This window comes from Phocoena phocoena, chromosome 6 (genome assembly GCF_963924675.1).
Source record: "Phocoena phocoena chromosome 6, mPhoPho1.1, whole genome shotgun sequence".
NCBI classification, from domain to species: domain Eukaryota; kingdom Metazoa; phylum Chordata; class Mammalia; order Artiodactyla; family Phocoenidae; genus Phocoena; species Phocoena phocoena.
In genome coordinates this window covers 102,073,034-102,094,363 of record NC_089224.1, presented here as the reverse complement: position 1 = coordinate 102,094,363, position 21,330 = coordinate 102,073,034, and the positions used below count along the sequence as shown (strand labels likewise).

At 35.6% G+C, this 21,330-nt stretch overlaps 1 protein-coding gene across 1 annotated transcript in view; it reads right to left on the bottom strand.

Moving 5' to 3' along the window:
* LOC136125128 (centriolin-like) overlaps positions 1–17,175 on the bottom strand; it is a 54,813-nt gene extending 37,638 nt beyond the window's left edge. The window contains exons 1-7 of the mRNA XM_065879944.1: positions 17,071–17,175; positions 15,879–16,107; positions 14,427–14,536; positions 12,250–12,444; positions 7,086–7,239; positions 5,659–5,879; positions 2,423–2,599 (exon numbers count right to left, since the gene is read on the bottom strand). Coding sequence (XP_065736016.1) covers positions 2,423–2,599; positions 5,659–5,879; positions 7,086–7,239; positions 12,250–12,444; positions 14,427–14,536; positions 15,879–16,107; positions 17,071–17,175 — 1,191 coding nt within the window. The remainder of the gene's footprint in view (positions 1–2,422; positions 2,600–5,658; positions 5,880–7,085; positions 7,240–12,249; positions 12,445–14,426; positions 14,537–15,878; positions 16,108–17,070) is intronic.
* Positions 17,176–21,330: the final 4,155 nt, after the last annotated feature.

Genomic DNA, 21,330 nt, shown 5'->3' with positions numbered 1-21,330 from the left:
TGCTTAAAAACTTTTGAAAATTTATTTCAAAGAACATGCTATCCAGAAATTGTATTTACTATTATTTAAAAATATGTATTAAAAAATAAATAAATGAATAAATAAATAAAAATATGTATTTACTGTTATTTTAATTGTTTCCTTCCCAACCTCTTGTTTTCCACACTCTGATCAGGTCAACTACAGTTTTATAAAACTTGGTACTCTTAAGAAATATAACACTGACAACTGGCAAATGGTCATTTGATATCATTTGCTATCTAATAAGTAAAGGAACATAAAGTAATTATAATTACTATAATAAGCCTATTTTTATATCCTTTTCTCATCATATGAATGCCATTTTACATGAATTCCTGGGATTCAAACTTATTTTTTTTAATTATTAATTAATTTTAAATTATAGTTGATTTACAATGTTTCAGTATACAGCAAAGTGATTCAGTTATACAAATATATATCTATTCTTTTTCAGATTCTTTTCCATTATAGGTTATTACCAATACAAGATATTGCATATAGTTCCCTGTGCTATATAGTAGGTCCTTGTTGTTTCCCTATTTTATATACAGTAGTGTGTATATGTTAATCCCAAATTCCCAATTTATCCCTCCTCCCCCCTTTCCCCTTTGGTAACCATAAGTTTGTTTTCTATGTCTGTGAGTCTATTTCTGTTTTGTAAATAAGTTCATTTTGTATCATTTTTTTAGATTCCACATATAAGTGATATCATATGATAGTTGTCTTTGTCTGATTTACTTCACTTAGTATGATAAACTCTGGGCCCATCTATGTTGCTGCAAATGGCATTATTTCATTTTTTTTTTTTACAGCTGAGTAATATTCCATTGTGTATAAATACCACATCTTCTTTATCCATACATATGTCGATGGACATTTATGTTGCTCCCATGTCTTGGCTATTGTAAATAGTGCTGCTATGAACACTGGGGTCCATGTATCTTTTCGAATTAGTTTTCATCTTTTCCAGATATATGCCCAGGAGCGGGATTGCTGGATGATATGGTAACTCTATTTTTAGTTTTTTAAGGAACCTCCACTTCTCCATAGTGACTGCACCAATTTACATTCCCCCAACAGTGTAGGAGGGTTTCCTTTTCTCCACACCCTCTCCAGCATTTATTATTTGTAGATGATGGCCATTCTGACCAGTGTGAAGTGGTACCTCATTGTAGTTTTGATTTGTATTTCTCTAATAATTAGCAACGTTGAGCATCTTTTCATGTGCCTGTTTCAAACTATCTTATTTTATTTAACTTTCATCCAGTTAGAACCTATTGACCCTCCTCATGTGCCAGGCACTGAAACAGGCAACTACAATCTGGGCATTCACTGTGCTCTGAGTCTAGCAGGAGAGACAGACAATCTAAACAGATGATTTCATACACAAGCTAAAATGTTTTGACTGAGCACAGGTTAAAGGAAAATCAAAGTAGAGTCCCGAATCCAGATTTTCAGCAGGCATAACAGAAGGTGAGGGCGGGCTTCCTGGAGGAAGATGCAACCCATTTGGCTAATAGCTAAACAAAACTGTATTTTAATGTGATCAAGAATATATTATAACTGGCCTCTGTCTTCCTCTCTGCCCTTATCTCTCACTCTCATTCCCTACTCCTCTTCTCGCTCCTGGCATACTGGAGGCATACTTTCAGCACTTCAAATGCATTAAGCTCTCTCTCCTTGCCTCTCTGCCTAGAACACATCCCTTACCTCTACCCTTTCACCTCTGCTCCCTCTGCACAGCCAAATCCTAGTTCCCCTTGAAGTCTCGGCTGAAACACCATTTCCATAGGGCAGTCTTCCCTGACCACCACTCCCCTAACAGAACCCTATCATTTTCTTTGTCGGACACCCGTTTCACCTACCAGACTGTCAGCTTCACAAGGACATAACCATGTCTGTGCTATTCCCTACAGCATCCATGGCACCTGGCCCTTAATGGCCAATCGATAAGTATTTATTGGATGAATAAATATTTCACTAATTTGCAAGTATAATTAAACTAGTAGGTATTTCATCCAACCAGAACAGGAAGTAGCAAAGTAAAATTTAATATCAACTTAAAAGAGGTCTCTTAAAGCTGTTTTGAGAAAGAACAACTAGAATTTATTGATTACCAACTGCTAGGTGCTTTCAGGCCCATTGTCTCACTTACCCTCACCATAACCCGCTTTACAGATGATGAGGCATTTGTCAGAGGCTCAGAGCCATGAAGTGACTTGCCCATGTTCACACAGGGGTCATATTTAAGCTCAGAATGTCTGACTCCAAAAATGTGCTCTTCCCATCACTCCACATACATTATATTAAAAAGTGTTTAATCTTCGATTAAATTAAAGGAAAGCTGTTATGTTAAGGCCCAGCCTACTTGGTTTCTAGATGGCTTTGTGCTCTTACTTACCTGGCTGAGCCTTGTTAGTTTTTCCAACTCTTCTTTGAGCTGGTTGGCTTCGGCATCCTTTATTTTTAACTGAGCCTCTAGCTCAGCCTCGTAGGCACTGAGATCTCCTTGGGTCTGCTGCAGGGATGCATTCACCTCATGCTGCTCCTGAAGGGCGCTTTCTAGCTCTGCGAGCTCCTGCAAGGATTCAGTGTTTTAAGTATAGAACCCTCAGTGTGCTGCTTAAGCATCTGCAAGTCCTTATAAGTAACGTGAGCACTTAAAGCAAATGCTGGCCAGCCAGTGCTGGCCAGGCACAGAGTATTCAATGGCAAGATGATGAAGCTGCAGGCTGTGTGAATCCACGCTGGAAAACAAAAACACTGACTAAATGTAATAAGAAAAATCAGTAAGCTACAACATGTTTTCCAAAGTAACCAGTTGTGTGATACTTTAAATGAGTCTTATGTATTCATAAGAAGAAAAAAAGAGAGGAGGATAAAATTTAAGGCCAATTTTCCTTCAGACACTGGAATAAATGTTTTCACATTCATTATTTAATTACATCCTCACAGTAACTGTGTAACGCAAAGTATTATCCCCGTTTTATAGATGAGGAAATGGAGACTGAAGATCTAAGTAAACAGCACAGAGCTGTGCAGCTAGACAAAGGACAGAGTCAGAATATGAACTGAGATTTCTGACTCCAAAGCCCACACTCTTCCTGTTAAACCACAGTATGTTCACTTATCAGAAGAACAAAACGGGACTAGCACTCTCTAATATTAAGGATGAGAGAGAAGCTTAAACGAGTGTTAACAAGAATGTAAGTACCTGTTGATTAGCATACCACAGTTGTGATTCATTTTAGCCTGTCTATTTTTTTTATGATTAAACATTATAGCTTTCATCTGTTTATTTGGAATCTTGAAGAATTAAACTATTCTGATTAAAGAGGAGAATCCTGTGATAAGAACTTCTATAGAAGAGTTTCTCAGTAAGTGATCAAAAGACCACCTGGCATCTGAATTATATGGGTTGCTTGTCCAAAATGCAGACGCTATACATATAACCAACAGAGGATTAATATCCAGAATATATAAAAAGTTCCTACAAATCATTAAGAAACAGACAATCCAATAGAAAAAATAGGCAAAGAATATGAATAGGGATTTCACTGAAGAGAAAAACTGAATGGCAAATAAACAGATGAAAAGTACTTAACCTCTCCAGTAATCAAGTGAAAATGCAGTTAAAACAAGACACAATTTTGCACAGAGCATAGAGAAACAAGTTAAACAAACCATGAGGAAACAATCAGATAAATCCAGAACGTGGGACACTCTACAGAACTACCAGCTGGATTCTACACACACACACACACGTACACACGCACGCACGCACCATGAAAGACATTCTTGGCACAATTGGGAAAACGTGAATATGGCTCAGATATTAGATAATATTAGGGAACTGCTGTTAATTTTCCTAGGTATAATAATGGTATTGCACTGATGTAGGAAAATGTCCTCATTTTTAAGAGATATGTACTGAAGGGATGATGTCATACCATCTGCAATTTTCAAATGACCCAACAAAAAAAAAGATATAGAAAAATATTTGTTGAATCTAAGAGAGCACACAGATGCTCAATGAATTATTCTTTCAACTTTCCTGTAAATGTAAAAATTTTCATAAAAAAAGACATCATTTCAAACTCAGCACATTGGCAAACACTAAGTCTGACAATATGTTAAATTTCTTGAATTTGATCTTTATTCTGTGTTTATCTTAGAAAATGTCCTTGTTCTTAGGAAACATACTGAAATATTTAGAAGCTAAAGAGCATGATGTCTACTGCTAATTCTAAAATGATTAAGAAAAAAATTTATATAACAATGTATATAAAATCATGTAAAATTATATATGAGAGAGAAAGCAAATGTGGCAAAATAAATTGGTGACTCTGAATGGAAGGTATAGTGAGCTATTCTTGCAACTCTCCTGTAAGCTTGAAATTATTTCAAAATTAAGGCTTACAAAATAAAAGTTAGATAACATTAAGGTGATGTCAAGGATGTGGTGTAATGGTAGCCCTTCACACTGCTGGGGGGAACAGAAATTCACAAAATCACTATGGACAGTAATTTGACAATATCTAGTGAAGCTGAGAAGGCACGTACACTCTGACTCACAGTTCCACGGTGAACACAGTCCCCATGCTCAGGATGTGTGTAAGAATGTCACTCTCAATATTGTAATAGCAAAAGAATGGAAACCACCTCGATATCCCCCAAGAGGAGAATGAATAAGCAATAAATTTGTGGTAGGCACATACAATGGGATGCTATATACATCAATAAAAATAGAGCTGCATGTATCAACTTGCATAATTCTCAAAAACATAAACATGAAGGAAGAAAGGAAGTAGCCAAAGAATACATTATGTACTTTTTATATAAATCCTAAAATTATGCAAAACTATAATACGTATTGTTTATAGATGGATACACATATAATAAAAGAAGAGAGATAGAGGGAAATAATAACCATATTCAGGATTTTGCTACCTCTGGGAGGGGTACACAGAGGGTTTCAAATATATCTGTATGTTTTAGTTTTTAAGCTGTGAGTACATAGTGTTAAATATTTTTGATATTCTTATATGTCTGATAAATTTCATAACATTAAAACAAATTAATTCAAATTTCCAAAGCCAGCCCTACCGAGGATGAGGTTTGGGAATCTGGGTTCTCCTGCAATGTAAAGTTTACCAAACAACTAAAACAGAGCAAGTGAAATCTCCAAATGAATGTCAACAAATCAAGCATGGAAGGGTATAATTTACAATGCTGTGTCTGTTTTGTTATCTGTAAAATAATACTACAATTATGAAGTAACAGCAACAAGAATAAGAAAAATTATGTTATGCTTAATTTTGCTACACAAATAACAAAATATGAACATCTAATACAGTATTTGTAATAGCTATAATTTCTTATTCTTTAGAGTTATTTGATCACAATACTTTTCAGGGATAGCAATTCAGCTAAAATAATCTTCCTTTTCTTAGTAAGGGAAAAATAATGCTTCCAAGTGTATCACAACTAAAGGGAAAAAAAACCCCAAAACACTAAATAGCTCCTAACACTTTTGCCACTTATAATTGCACTGTGGCTAACTTCCTTAACTAACTTACCTTGGACATCATCCACTTCTGAAGGTAAGGAAAACAGACAAGAAGAAACAAATCATACCTTCCTCATATTTTCTGCATCTAAGGCAACTATTTCCAGTTGGTCCCTTTCCTGCTTGACCTCAGTCAATCTCTGCAGCAATGTCTCTCTCTCATCCTGTAGCCTTCTGCACTCATTCTGGGCCTGAGTAGCCTGGCCTTTGACAGTCCCCAGGTATTCTTGTAACCCACTGATGACACCTTCTAAGTCCTTCTTCAGGGCTTCATTTGCTGCTATCTGGCCTAAGCAAGACGAAGAAAGGGAAGGCGGTAATATATATAAGAAAATGCTTTCAAGATACATAATTACTGCATTTAGCCTCCTTAGCTATCGTTACTAGCTAAGAATGAAATTCTAAGCTTCCAATTATTTCCTACTATCTTAGTTTTCATTTTCAAGATATAGTAATAGCTTTCCCCCCATTACCCATGGTACAGGAGTATTAAGCAGGTACACAATAAAAATAGTATATTCATTGGCATTGCTTATGAAATGCTTAATACATGCTATAAAAAGTTTAAAGTAGTGATTTCCAAATAAAATAACGAAAAGTGTGCAACAAAACAGTTCTTGCTGCTAGACACACAAAACAAAACCAAGTCAAATCCCAGACTAGCAGCATTAACCTGTAACCTGAAGACTTATAAAAACAAACAAACCATATATTGGGTACTTACTATGTCCAGGCACTTCATGAACACTATTTCATTTAATCTTCCCCCAAACTAATGATCATGACAGAAATAATTTGTCCCAGGTAACACAGCTGATAATGGCAAAACAAGGACTGGGGTCTTTTTACCACAAGCCAAGGCTCTCATCACTTACAGTCTATTATCTTCCTCTTCCACTATTATGGCAATGTCACATTTTTTTAAAATGATTTTTTTAAATGGGCGGAAGATCTATTTTTATTATTTATTTAAAAAATTTTCTTTTTTGGCCACACTGTGCAGCTTGTGGGATCTTAGTTCCCCAACTAGGGATTGAACCTGGGCCCATGGCAGTAAAAGCAAAAGAGTCCTAACCACTGGACCACCTGGGAATTCCCAGCAATGTCACAATTGAAATTTGCACTGCAAAAATAGATCCTAAAATTCTTTCTGCAGTCTCTTTATAACCAGACACCGAATGCCTGATATCAACAGACTCTTTGCTCCTGAAAAGATTTTAGGCCTTAGAAGAAGACAATCACATGCCAGAGTTTATCATGGTAATGGATGGATTTCTTGCCATAGTGACCTGACTCACCATGACATCAACCCAAGAAAACTAAAATAAAAATTTTTAATTTTATTAAACATTTTTGAGTACTCTGCAAATATTTCCCTATCAAATACTAGTACTAACAGCTGAAGCATATTCAGCTAATATCTGGATTAATGCCTGTTATTTGTCTTTTATTAACACTGAATCTGATTTACCTTAAATCATACTTAAATTCTCACCTTCAGTAAGCTGTTGTTCAAGGTCCTTAATCTCTTCAGTTTCTTTAGCAATTCTAGAAAGTATCTCATCCAAACGACTTTCAAGTTGTTTGTACTGCTTGTTCATAATGTCAAGCTGTTGTTCTTTACCCCTTTTCTGAGCCTTCATATGGCACTGAATTGAAAAAAAAAATTAAATCCCTAATTCTTTAAACTCTTATAAAAATAATAATCCTTAATAACATTTCTAGGGAAGAGTGGAAAAGAAAATGTAACAATTTGCATCTGTTTTGTGTCAGACACTGTTGTTTTCACATGAAGTTTTCATTTAAACCTCATGATAACTTGATGTGGAAATCATCTCCATTTTACAGATGAGCAAACTGAGGCTCAGGAAGGTTAAGTGATTTTTCCCAGGTAACAGCTAGTAGGTAATGTAGCCAATTTCAGTGTTCTTTGCACTGCACTAAAATGTATCTTTCCAAAAGGTTTCCAAAAAGTTAATTGATTATACATACATATATCCATAGGAAAAGGCTATATTCTAAAATGTTAACAAAGGTTATATCTGGGTGGAAAGATTACAGGAGATTTTTTTTTTTTTTTTTTTTTTTTTTCGGTACGCGGGCCTCTCACTGTTGTGGCCTCTCCCGCTGCGGAGCACAGGCTCCGGACGCACAGGCTCAGCGGCCATGGCTCACGGGCCCAGCCGCTCCACGGCATGTGGGATCCTCCCGGACTGGGGCACGAACCCGTGTCCCCTGCATCGGCAGGCGGACTCTCAACCACTGCGCCACCAGGGAAGCCCTACAGGAGATTTTTAATAAGTTTTTTTAGCTAAAGAATTTATAATAGACAAGTAATAGCTTTTTATTAAAAAACATTAAGTATAATTTTTAAAAAGGTTTTTTTGGGGAAATACAGACATGAAATAAATACTTCCTTAGAATTCAAGTTTATTTTCTTTTTTTTTTAACTTCTTTATTATTGGAGTATAATTGCTTTACAATGGTGTGTTAGTTTCTGCTTTATAACAAAGTGAATCAGCTATACATATACATATATTCCCATATCTCCTCCCTCTTGCATCTCCCTCCCACCCTCCCTATCCCACCCCTCTAGGTGGTCACAAAGCACCGAGCTGATCTCCCTGTGCTATGCGGCTGCTTCCCACTAGCTATTTTACATTTGGTAGTGTATATGTGTCCATGCCACTCTCTCACTTTGTCCCAGCTTACCCTTCCCCCTCCCCGTGTCCTCAAAGAGTTTATTTTCAATTCCTTATACAAAGAAACATTTTGCTTTTAAGTTCCATAAACTGGGAGTTGAGAGGGACCTCGAAGACCATTTAGCCCAGTGATTCTCAAGATGAAGGGCCCTATGGAGGCACACCCCTGCAACCACTACATACACCTGCAACCACTACATATGCCCCTGGTGGAAAAGAGCTTCCACACACCCACACACACTCTGACAGTCATCGCTTTAGGGAGCTACTGTTAACTGAAAGGATTGGATTGTATTTCTCAGGTGTGCTGGGGGAAAAAACTGAAAACTGATGACCTGGTCTAATTCTTCCTTTAACATGTGAGAAAACTGAATCTCAGATCCATCAAATGACTTGCCCAGGTCTCCTTAAGCAACTGTTCATATGGAGACAAAATAATTCCCCAGAGAACCTGTGCCCTCCCACTCACATCACACCCTCGCAGCTCTCGTTTGCCCCCACAGGATCAGAGGAACAGAACAATAATAAATCAAGAGAAAGTTACCAGGAGAAAGAACTGTATTAGACTGAACAACGAACTCCACGTGTCTCAAGTCTAAGACTACAATTTGATTATAAAAGAACATTTCTCAATTTTACAAGTCTGCTGCCTCCAAAGACAAGAAAGAAAGTCTCTTCATTTCTGAAGAATAAATGAGAGGCAGCTTGATTGGAAGGCTTTTATTTTACTACTGGTAAAACGTGATGGATGTTCAAAACTCTTCTCCTACTCTCCCCAAATACCCATCTGAAGTCTTTCTGAAAAGATAACTGCAGATAAAACCTTAAATTCTAAGTAAATTTAGGATTTTTATGGCTCAAGAAAGAATTTTCAAAAAGATCTACACTCATGTCTGTATCAATAAATCTTAAAAATTCACCATTAAAACTTCCACTGAAATCTCTACATGCAGGACAAAAAATTAGTTCAATACACCAATGATCTGCATTAAACACATGGGAGCAAAAGTAGATTCAGCGATTTTCACTACCATGGAGCTCACAATAGAGGTACTGTAAAAACAGGAACTTACATCTCTCACTCCTCCTCCTTTTTAAATCCTTTGTACACAGAGAGAGAAAATGATCATACCTTAATTTAGAATTTGTCCTGTTAAAACTGAGCCGTTGAGAACAGAGGAACTGTGGGCGGAACGCTTTCTAATGCTGTCTTGAAATTCATGTGCACTTCCCTCTCTGACAGCCACAATTTTGTAAACGCCTCTGAGCCTCTAACCTCCCAGCGCTTCAAACCACATTCCTGGCAGAGATTGAGCGGCAGCCCAGCCCGTCCAATCACAAGCAGCCTCTGAAGGCAGGCCACACCCTCCGCGCTTTAAATCACAACACAGGAAGCTTCCACAGGCCAATCACGCACAATCTTTGCAACAGATTACTACAGATTAATTGCCTTCAGCATACAGTTTGCTCCCACAGAGCATTGCTAGACAGGGAACAGGGATACAAATCTTCCTTTATTATATTTGCTCCTGTGGTATTTCTGCTTCTGCGAATGTTTTCTAGAACTAAAATGGGATTTGATTTTTATATAGTGCCTTTTCCTTTTGAAAACTAGTTAAATGCTTATGTCTGTTGAAAACTTGACTAGGCTTGGCTCTGAGCTAATTTTAAAAATAATTAATCTCTTTACACCTGTAACTCCTTTGTGAGGCTCTGCCTCTTCCTAAAAGGGGGTACTTTGGGAAATCATTTAATCTTTCTAAATCATATTTTCATTTTATGCAAATTTAAAAAGTCACCAGTCTCATTTGGATGCTGTAATAAAATAAAGTTCCACACCATATGTGCCTAAAACCAAGTGCAATGCAAGACACGTCACTGGCACTTAAGGTACTTGTTTTCCATCATACCTCAGTCATTTACTGTTTCCTAATCTCTCAAGCTTTTACTTTAAATTCTATTTGCTATTCAGAAAGATACTTCATCTGATTAGATAATAAAAGTTAAATAAAAGCCTGAATCTGCAGAAAAATATGCAGAATACCATTCTTGATTCTTTCCCTCTTGCTAAAATGTTCACATTTTGCAGCCTAAAATGGGGTGCCTAACACTAGGCATTAAGGTGACTTTGTGCAAATTAGAAAAAGATGCTCCTTCCAGGTGAACAAATTAAAAAGAGACATCCTCTGGTGCTCAGACTAAGACTGTAACCCTAAGAAGTAACCTTCACGAGTTTTAACAATACCAAAAAGGAACTTCAAAATCTGGCTTGTATGTTTCATCTCCACTATTACAGATTGATTTTGACTACCTTCAAAACTTGGATGCCTTTCCTACTTCTCATTTAACTCCTTTCTATATGTAATTCTTTACAGATATCCAGTGTGTATTAGACTCCCGGTATGCCAAGACTATCACAGTCCTAAGATGAAAGCAAACAGACAATCTAGGTTCTGATTACACTCATAGATCACAGAACTACAAGAGGGAGTAAAGGAGCTTTGGGTAGTGCCTATAGGCCAGTTCTTCCCTACTTTCCTTAATGCAAGCATTCATAAACATAGCACTGGCCCCCGGGGATTCAGTTCCTGTCCTCAGGGGCCTTACATGGGGTGGTAGACTTCTGAACAAATAAATATGATACAGGAAGATATCACAGACCATATTATATATTATTTAAAATCTCTAATTTTTCATGTAATGAAAATTCTTCAAGATAATCAAGACTACTTTTGGTTTCTTTTTTTTTTTTTTTTTGCGGTACACAGGCCTCTCACTGCTGTGGCCTCTCCCGTTGCGGAGCACAGGCTCCGGACATGCAGGCCCAGCGGCCATGGCTCACGGGCCCAGCCGCTCCGCGGCATGTGGGATCTTCCCAGACCGGGGCACGAACCCGTGTCCCCTGCATCGGCAGGCGGACTCTCAACCACTGTACCACCAGAGAAGCCCTGGTTTCAATTTTAATACTAAGTCTTAGGCTTTTGTTAGAAAAGACCTTATGTCTGTGATGATATGGTCACCCTTTGTCAAAATTAGCTGGCCTCCAAAAAATATCTATGACATTTTACTAAAATGTTTAAAGGGATAACTAAATAACTTGTCAAGTACATAAAGCAATTATAGTGCATTGTCTTTACCATGTTAAATTCTATGGTTTCTCATAATCCAGAGATTTTAAAGTTTTTTTTAAATAACCTTATTATTCAAAGTATACCAGTAAAATATGCAGGAAATATTCTTACTTCTATTTTACAAATATTGGCTAAAATATAAACCATTAGTAAGACTTTTCAGAGTAGAGACAGAAAGAGACAAGAACCTAACTCCATCATCCAGCCACTTGACCACCTCTGGCCACATTTTAGGAAGACATACTCTAGAGAAATGTTTTCTTTTTAAGGACAAAACAAAACAATATGAAACAACAAATAGCTTTAGTGGAATATTTGCATAAAGGATTAAAGAAGAGGTAGAAAAAGGACTCTGAACCCCCTCAGCTCTCCCATCTTGCCACCTTGCTGTTAAGAAAGAAGAAAATAAAACAAGGAAAGAGAAAGAGTAAGAGGTTTGGAGAGCACCTTAGAGCAGGTTACTCTTGATTTGAAATATAATGAAATTCAATTACTTAAAAAAAATAAGTATATCATTCATCAATTGTTCTACTGAAAGCTACTACCTCCATCAAGCCCTAGGTTGTTTTGTTTTAAACACACACACACACTTCATATATATGTGTGTCTGTGTATGTATATACACACATATGTATATATATAATACACATACATACACTCATATTATATACACACATATAAACATATGTATTGCTCAGATTTGTGCATCAAACTAAAAGAGATTTTCAGAAAGGACTCTGAGGCTAAAAACGATGAGACATAATACCTAGAAAGAATGATATGCTCATCCCCATAGAACAAGCCAAAGATCTCTTCATTTACTTACATGTTTTGGGTCTTTGGAATCCAGACTATCAATACCTATTTGCAGGTTCTTGATCTCCTTCTGCTTTTCAGCAATTTCTCCTCTTTGCTTTTCCATCTGCATTTCTAGATCCAGAGCTTCTTGGCGTAATTTATTTAGAAGTTGTATCCTACCACTCAACTGCTTGAAAAGAAAGTCTTTCTCCGCTTCTGAAATCTAATTCCCCCCACACCCCAACATACAATTAACAGAGGACGGCAACACTGATTTACAAATTTACAGAAAACAACTAGTACAATTTAAAAAGGTATTCCATGCTCTATCAGTTTTTGTTTAATAAAAGTAAAATGCAGGAGATACCTAGGCACTCCATTCATATCTTATACTTTTATCCTTATTATATGTAGAAAATTTTATTTTATAAAAGCTTATGAAAACAAAAGCAGTAGAAATGAAGTTGTCATATTAGTATAATTTATAAATTATTAATAATAATAACCATAATATTAATGGTAGCTGACTTTTTATAGCACTTACCCTTGTATTAGAATATCAAGCCAACTGACAATGTAATGAAAAATTTAGGCTATATTATACTTACTCATTTAAAATAACTATTTTTTCCAAGCACATTTTGTAAGCATCCATTTACTTAAAAATTATGTACATTATTTACTTCTACCAATTTATCTATATAAAGCTTTCGCCAGTACTGCTATAAAACATTCTTATTTAATTATTAAAATCATTCTTAATAGCTCCATCCACCTCATCTCCCATTTTCAATCCATCTTTAAGTCCTGTCAATTCTACTGCCAGATTTTACCTAGTCTTCTTTCTCTCCATGTCCACCATCACCTTTGTAGTCCAAGCCATTATCATGTCTTGCCTGTACTAAACAACAGCCTCCTAACCGATGTACACATCTCCATTTTTTCCATCTCTCTCAACCCATTTCACTCTCATCAAGTAGCCAGAGTGACCTTATAAAAATACAAATAGGATCAGCCGTGCTACCACCTAAAGTCCTTCAAAGGTTTCCCATTACATTCAGAATAAAATTCAACTCCCTTAAAATGGCCTATGATGCCTGGCATGAGCTTTAACCTCATCTTCCACTATACTCTCCCTCACCCTGCAGAGGAATCTTTAGTCTGAAGTCTTTTGCACACACTGTCACCTCTGCCTGGAATATGCTTGCCCTTAATCCTGCCTCACTGGCTCTTTTTCATCCTTTGGTTTTCAGCCTAAATGTCACTTCCTCAGTGAGGCCTTTGTGGGTTGCAGCAATCTACATCCTCTTTACTGTCTCTCCTAATTTTCTTTTTCTTTCCCCCCTAGAACTTATGTTGTTTAACTATACATTTCTTTTAAACTTATTTTTACTTATTTTTTGCCTACTTCCTGCCCATGAGAGAGGAACACATCCGTTTTTTTCATTACTCAGGGCCCAGCTCAGTCAGCAACTGCCACATAAACTTGAATCAATTTCTAGTTACTAAATAATTTGAAACTAACGACACAGGGTTATCTTTTTAAAAGAACATATAATTTGGACTTCACCTTCTTTTCTTCCTACTATGGTATGAATACATTACCATCACAATTTTCAAATACTGATTTTTAAAAGTTGCAAATAACTAAAACCTTTTACTTACTTAAAAACTAAAATGTCAAAATACTTCCTTTTTTGAACTTTCTCCCTATGCAACTACATCATGGGTTTGAGCTGCTTGCTTCTTCATGACATCATCTTTATGTATACCATATTTTATATCATTTATATTTTTGCTACTCATGTTTAATAATGTTCATTGTAGAGGTGTTTTCTGGCTCTTAATCTAGGTTCCAGGATCTTAACGGTGGTGAGTGCTTAATTAAATTAGGAGAGATATATTAGGAAGCAGCTTCCCTGGGTAAATTGGACACTTTCATAATACAGTAGACTGAATATATCTTTTTACATAAATGGTTAAGTAACGTGTATCTATACACTCTATTAAATGCTAATAGGATGTCATCCTGAATGGAAGGAAATGAAATTGGAAAACGCTGGAACCATATCTGACTCTGAAATTTGTTATTCCGTAATTAATTAGGCAGCACTGATATAAAGATTTTTTTACACGGTTATGAAGAGGGAAACACATTTCATTTTTGGCATTTTCTCTTAGCAATGCAGCTTTACTTTTACTTACTTTTTTAAGTTGTATAGCTTCTTCCAGTTGTTTAAATTCTCCAGTAGCTCTTAAAATTTGTTGTTCTGCCTTTTCTATTTCATCATGCAGTTCTGATAGTCGAGCTTGTGCTGCAAATTTAAAAACCATGCACACAGGCACACAAGAAAAATCTTGAATTCTCAAATTTCTACCTTTTTCTTAGCAATAACTTCCTCCAATTAAATTCTGCAATTATACAACACAGGAATAAAAAAAAAAGTAATTTCTTATGATTGTTTTCCTCTCTATTAATCTCTAGAATAGTTTCATGATATGCCATAGAGCTATAATTGATCCATTTATTTGTAAAATCCTAACATAAAAGGGGCTCTACTTGATACTCCCAACATTAAAGAACTCTTTTGAAAGAATAAGGATTTTATTTGTAAATATGTGCTTACATGTCACCAAGTTATAATTAGGTTTAGAGTATTAAACAAAAACCTGTGTTAGAGACAAATACTTTATGATGGGATTCAATATCAAGAAATTCACTACTGATTTGGTAATCCCAAATCAGTGACTTTCCACCTCAAATTCCTGATTTCTTTCTCCCTCCCTGCCTCCTATAAAACTATGAGCCCCTTGAGGCTGGTGTGATTTAGTTTCGCTTTCCCCTTCCAGAGCCTTGCATATAGCATACGCAGGCACGGACAATTCGGCCTCTTTTCTCCCCTCTCCAAGTCAACCGCTATTGGCCTTCCATGTATTCCATTTAGCTGCCAAACAAGGGAAGATGGGCTACTAATCTCATTGCTTGAGATCCCCACAATGGGTCATGATTACTAGTGAGATGAATGAACTCAGGACTGCTTTCTCCTTCCACCATATGCATACAGCTAAGTGAGGAAGTGGGTCCAAAGTTTGCCATTTGGAAGGTCTCTAAGTGTCCCCTTGGATTGATTTCTTCCTCTTTGTGACTTGCCAGGAAGTGATAAGATTCCTTGAATTAGATGACTGGGGGCGGGGTGCAGTTGACGAGGTGGAGTGTGGGGCAGGTCAAGAAGAGTCAGAGGCCAGCCTCAGGCCTAAGCCTAAGGAGAGTGCACTGATCCAGTTTATCCAAAGCACTACTTTAGGTTTTGGCGACATGTATAGGAATCAATAACTTTACTTGCTTCAATTATTACTAATTATGTCTTTGAATGTGTAAGTCCAATGGTGAGGAGCACCTGTTGGCAGGATGAAATTTAAGCATTCTTGGAGCCCCTGGACATGCTGCTATCAAATAACGGTCAAAAACCCCATTCTTCATAACAGGAATCATTAAAAAATAATCTGCTCAATGAATCACTGCTTTTGTTTTAGACGTCTCATGTAAACAACAATAAATAACTTTAGCATGTTTAACTAGAAGAATTAAAAAACAAAATTTGCTTATATATTCAATTCTTTTGTATTTTTAAAGAATTTAAAGTAACTTTTTTTAACCTGCACTTATTTTGTTTTCTTTGTCTTCCAGTCGTGTGTCCAGTGGCGTATGGGCTCTCAAGTTCACATGTTCATTTCTAAGTTGTTCCCCTTCATCTGGATCCATCCTCTTGATCTCTACTAGCTGGGCATTATCAGTAATATAACTCTCTGTGGCAAACATATTTCTCTTGTATCTGGATTTGCCAATGTAAGGGCTTTCGTCTGGGGCTTTATCAATGTCAACATACTAGAAACAAAATAAATAAATCTTATGACTTAATAAGTAACTGCTATGCAGTCGAGTGACATTATTCATTTTATTAATGAAGAATATATCACAGAATTGCCTAAATAGTAATCCTACACACATAGTTTAAATATATATATAATTCTTTTATCTTATTCTTAATATACTAAAAAGGAACTAGAACAAAAAATGGTCTCAAAAGGATTACTCCTCCTATCCCCAAACAGTGAGCTGGATTGACTAAGAAAGTGCCTACAGTTATGTGGTTTTTGTTGTTGTTTTTAGCACTGCTGTATCTCTCAGATCAGAAATCTACATGTTTTATTTTGGTTTCCTGGCTGATATATAAGTAAAATATCAGTCTAATAAATTTTAAATGTTGAATTTTTACTAAAATAATTTTTCATAAAAATTTAGTATTTACTAAATACTAAATTTTTATTAAATCATATTTGATATGACATTTTATTATGATATATTATTTTATATGATACTGACTGGATCCTGGAAGTTAAACAGTTCCCTGTTGCAGTGGCATTTATGGTATTTGTACAAATAATGGTTGACTAATAGTGAACCCACTGATTATTGAAAAAACAATGTAGGGAGATGCCTATTCCATGGTCACTGAAGCAGGCAGTGCACTTTTCCTGGAGGTGTGGATTTAAGGAAGCTGATCAACCACACTCTTGAGTGAGGTAACAGGATTAGAAGGGCTGCTTATGGTTACGAATATGGATGTGGGCAAATATCCTCTTGGGGCTTTTAACCTCTTTTGGACACTGCTCTACCTCACTGAGCCAAATAATTCACAGATTCAACCAAAATACTCTGCTGGTATCTTAAGAAAAACATGGAGTGGTTATTGATAAAATCATTTGAACATCTCCAACACCCTGCCCTCCCCTGCCCCATTCTATGCTGGCTTTAACTGTGGATTACTACAAAATCAAAATAACTCACCTCTGATGGGTAATAATTCAGTGGCTCAAATTTAGCATCAATTTTATAAAAAGCCAATTCCTGTTCCAGTTCATACTGTTTCTGACATGCTCGAGTTAGTTCCATGGTCTTCTGTCTTAGCTATTGGCCCAATTTGATATGAAACAACACATAGATTCAGTAAGTTAGTATAAAGGTACAGTGGTGTAGCAAGCTCTAATTATAACTGATAATTAGATTTTTAAAAATCCCACAGCACATAGAATAACATTAAGAGCATTTTATCTTAATTCTAAAGTATTACAAAGAATGAAATACAAAATTATCATTTCATAAGAGATCACATAAAAGACCTTTGAAGTTTATATGTTATTTCAGGATACAATGAATAAAAGTTTTAAAAATCATTTAAATTTGCTTTATCCAAACATGAAAATAACTCTGTATCAATTATTTTTAAGTAACTAGTCTACTAAGTACCTGCTTCCTGATTTCCCAATAACTGGTACTAATTTATTTAACTGACTCATGATAGTTTCAAATCATGGATAGAAATGATATTTGACATTTATTACTAATAAATTAGAAGGAGTGAGAAGGATGAAAATAGGAGATTGGTTTTAATTGTTGTACTGATGTTGCTGTAGTATTTTGGCTAATGGCATCTCAGTTTTAAGTGTTCAGAACATTATTCTTTGTAATGGAGGATAAGGGATGTGAATAAGCTCAATCAGATCCAAATATAGGATATTAAATTTTTAATAAAGTAATCCTACTGTAATTACAACTTTTCAGTTATTCTTAGAAATTTTAGGAGCTAGAAGAAAAACCATCTAATCTAACCCTCTGAATTTATAAATAAAGAAACTGAGTCCCAGATTGGTGAACTGACTTGTCAAAAGTTACATCATTAGATTAGTGGCAGAAGTTAAATATTTTATTAACTACCAGTACCAGTCCCCTTTCTACTAAAGCAATCCTTGAGTTCATTTCAAAGGTCCACTAAGTGATTTCTGCTTTTTCATTCCCCCCAGCATCTGACAGTAGATACCAGACAAAAAAAGGCATGCAGAAACACTTCTTTAATATAAAAATGCAAGCTGAAGAAAATAAATCATAAACGAACATGAACATTTGACAAGGCCCGTGAAATCAAAGTCGTGCATGATTTAGCTTTCAGTCACCTCCTGATTATCCAGCTGAGTGGAAGTAAGGCTAACCTGGATAACAGGTAATTCTGACTGAGTACTCACTGTATGCCAGGCACCATGCTAAGCATTTGACATACGCCATCTCACTGAATCTTCACAACTACCCTATGAGATGATAAACGCTGTACAGAGAGGTTAAATAACTTGTCCAATTGCACAGCTGGTAGTGGAAGAGGCAGAGTTCAGTTCCAAGTTTCCCGATTTCAAATCCGACACTCTATTATACTACACTGCCTTCGATGTCCTGCTGCAGGGTGTCAAGCACATTACCCACATTGATGCTTTCACTGAATGCTCACAAGTCCCTGAGTCCCCAGAAGGCAACTCACAACCAACAATGTAAACTAATCTTGCGCTTCTCTCCCTAAAGATCAGTGGCAGTGGGGACAAACAAAGGCAAATGTGACTGAACGGTGGAGGCTATAGGGACTGGTCTCCACAGGCAAATACAGTTGACCCTTGAACAATGTCGGTTCGAACTGAGCAGGTTCACTTACACATACTTTTCAATAGTAAATACTATAGTACTAGACAGTTGGTGGTTGTTTGAATCTGTGAATGCCGAGGAACTAAGGATATTGAGGACCAACTATAAGTTATGTGTGGACTAACCCCTGTGTTGTTCAAGGCTCAACTTTAATAATGAATACTCTGTGCATCTTAAAGTACTTTTGTGTCTTTTACAGCAGTAGGCTTAGCATATAGTAAGCATTCAATAAATGTCCTTTGAAGAAATGCACAAATGGGAGCAACGTGGGAGTCAAAGCCCGGGAAAGTATTAGCTGTGGATAATCAAGAGCTGACTGCAGTTAACATATTTACCAATAGGAAAAATGATACAAATTCTTTCCCCCACATTCAAATTCACTCTCCTATGTAAACAATCATTAAAAAAAATTATACATACACACAAGCACATTTCTCAAAAGGCGAGCCAGTTTCAAAACTTAAAATGTACATAAGGATATTAATACAAGTTTTCATGCAAACCATGAAAAACATAGTATACAATTCAGTCCTGAACAAACTACCTTTAAGGAAGAATAAAGAATCAGCAAAGGGTCTGCAAGAAACCAAAACAAGGGCTAAAAGGAGAAAGAAGCAAACAGATACCATCACCTGGAGAATTCTAGAGAGTGAGGCTATAACAACATAAGCTGCTCTTTACTGACAACTTACCTTAGGAAGATATGGTTATTAATACCTGCATTATTCTTACATGGACACATTTTATCATCATTCTAATGGAGTTTCATATTTACCACCTTCCATTACTTAGCTTGATTCATTTCAAATCATTTTCATATTCATAACCTCACCAGGTCCTCACAACTCTGTGGGGCTGGCAGGACAGGTAAATCATCCTCATTTTAAAAATGAGGAAACAAGTACAGGAGTTTAAATAACTTGCAAAAAGACAATAAGTAATATTAAAGTTAACATTTGTTGGTGGCAGGAGAGGGGGACTACTACAGGTTAAATGGCCACCAGAAGTTTTCCTTCAATGTTACAATGCTTCATTTATAAGTTAATTGACTTACTATATGAGGAATTATTATATGAAACTAGAAAACATTATACAACTATAGGTGATATTATCACCAGATATTCTGCATAAGATAATGGAAAATGTTTTTCAAATGTAGGCTCTTGGAATAAGACACGGAATTTTTTTTTTTAACATGGAATAGTCCTTTGGAATAATAAAAGAACTGGCAAAACAATATGAATTTGAAGAAGAAATACAAAAAATACATATGCAGTACTCAGCTCTCCAATACCTAAAGAAATGCGAAATTAAAGCAATGAGATTCCATTTTTTTCTATCCTATATACAAGTTCAAAATAATACTATCAAGTGGGGGTGGGCTCTTTCACCCACTGCTATAGAAGTGTGAAGCAGTTATAAGCTTTTTGAGGGGTAACATTAATAGCTATCAAAATTTAAAACTTATAGTGATTATGCTAAGGAAGTACTAGTATGAATGCATAAGGTATATATATATATATAAAGATTTTCTCTATAGTATTGTTTCTAATAACAAAAAAGTGGAAGCAACTTAAATATTCATCAATAAGAGAAGGTTAAATAAATCATGGAAAATCCGTATAGTGGAACACAATATACACTTTGAAAAGAATTTATGTGTGTGTGTATATATGTGTGCACACATATACATGTGTATGTATTTTTTTAACTTGGACAGCTGTCCAATGATATACTGTTTTGTAAAAAATAAGATGGCAGAATTTTAAAAAATATATAGTAAAATTTTTTTAAATCACAAAACATTCAAAAATATATATAATTACAACAAAAAGGATACATATTAACCTCCAAGGAATGTGGCAGGGGAAGAGTGAAACCTTCATTTTCTAGTGTATACATTTGTGTTGTCTGAATTTGTTATAATAAACATATAGTAACTTTGTATATAAAGTGTTTTTAAATAGTTAATGATAAAAGTAACATAATGACTCAAAAAGAGCACAGTCTGTCTTCTAACTGAAAACAGTTACAGGAAAAAAAAACGAACAAAAACTGTTGACAATTTACAAAACATTTATTTACAGCATAAACATATCAACATAATAAACGAACAAAAGAGAAAACTAGGCAACTATAATAATCCATAATTTTGGGATAGCACACAAATATAAAATAAACTATCTTGCCATGATTTTCAATGGGTTGACTTAACATGCACCAGGGAGTCAGCATATGGAAATCATAATTTTTTTTGTCTTAATAATACAAGATGAATTCTACACTATGAAAAAGATCAATAACTCAGGAAAATTTATTAAATGTTCACAAATATCAAGTGATACCAAAGTAAGTACTGTGCTTATTTTAAGTACTGTTTTATTTTTGTATTTAAAATACAACTGTTAAGTGATGGCACAAAGTGTTCACTGCTAAAATAAAACTGATTGTAATATGTCTTCAATGATTTAATTACTCATCATTCCACTCTATCATGGAATGGAGTGCAACATATCTATGCATATTATAAGACCATTGATAATCACTGGATTATTAACATCATATATAATATGCCTTCAGAAT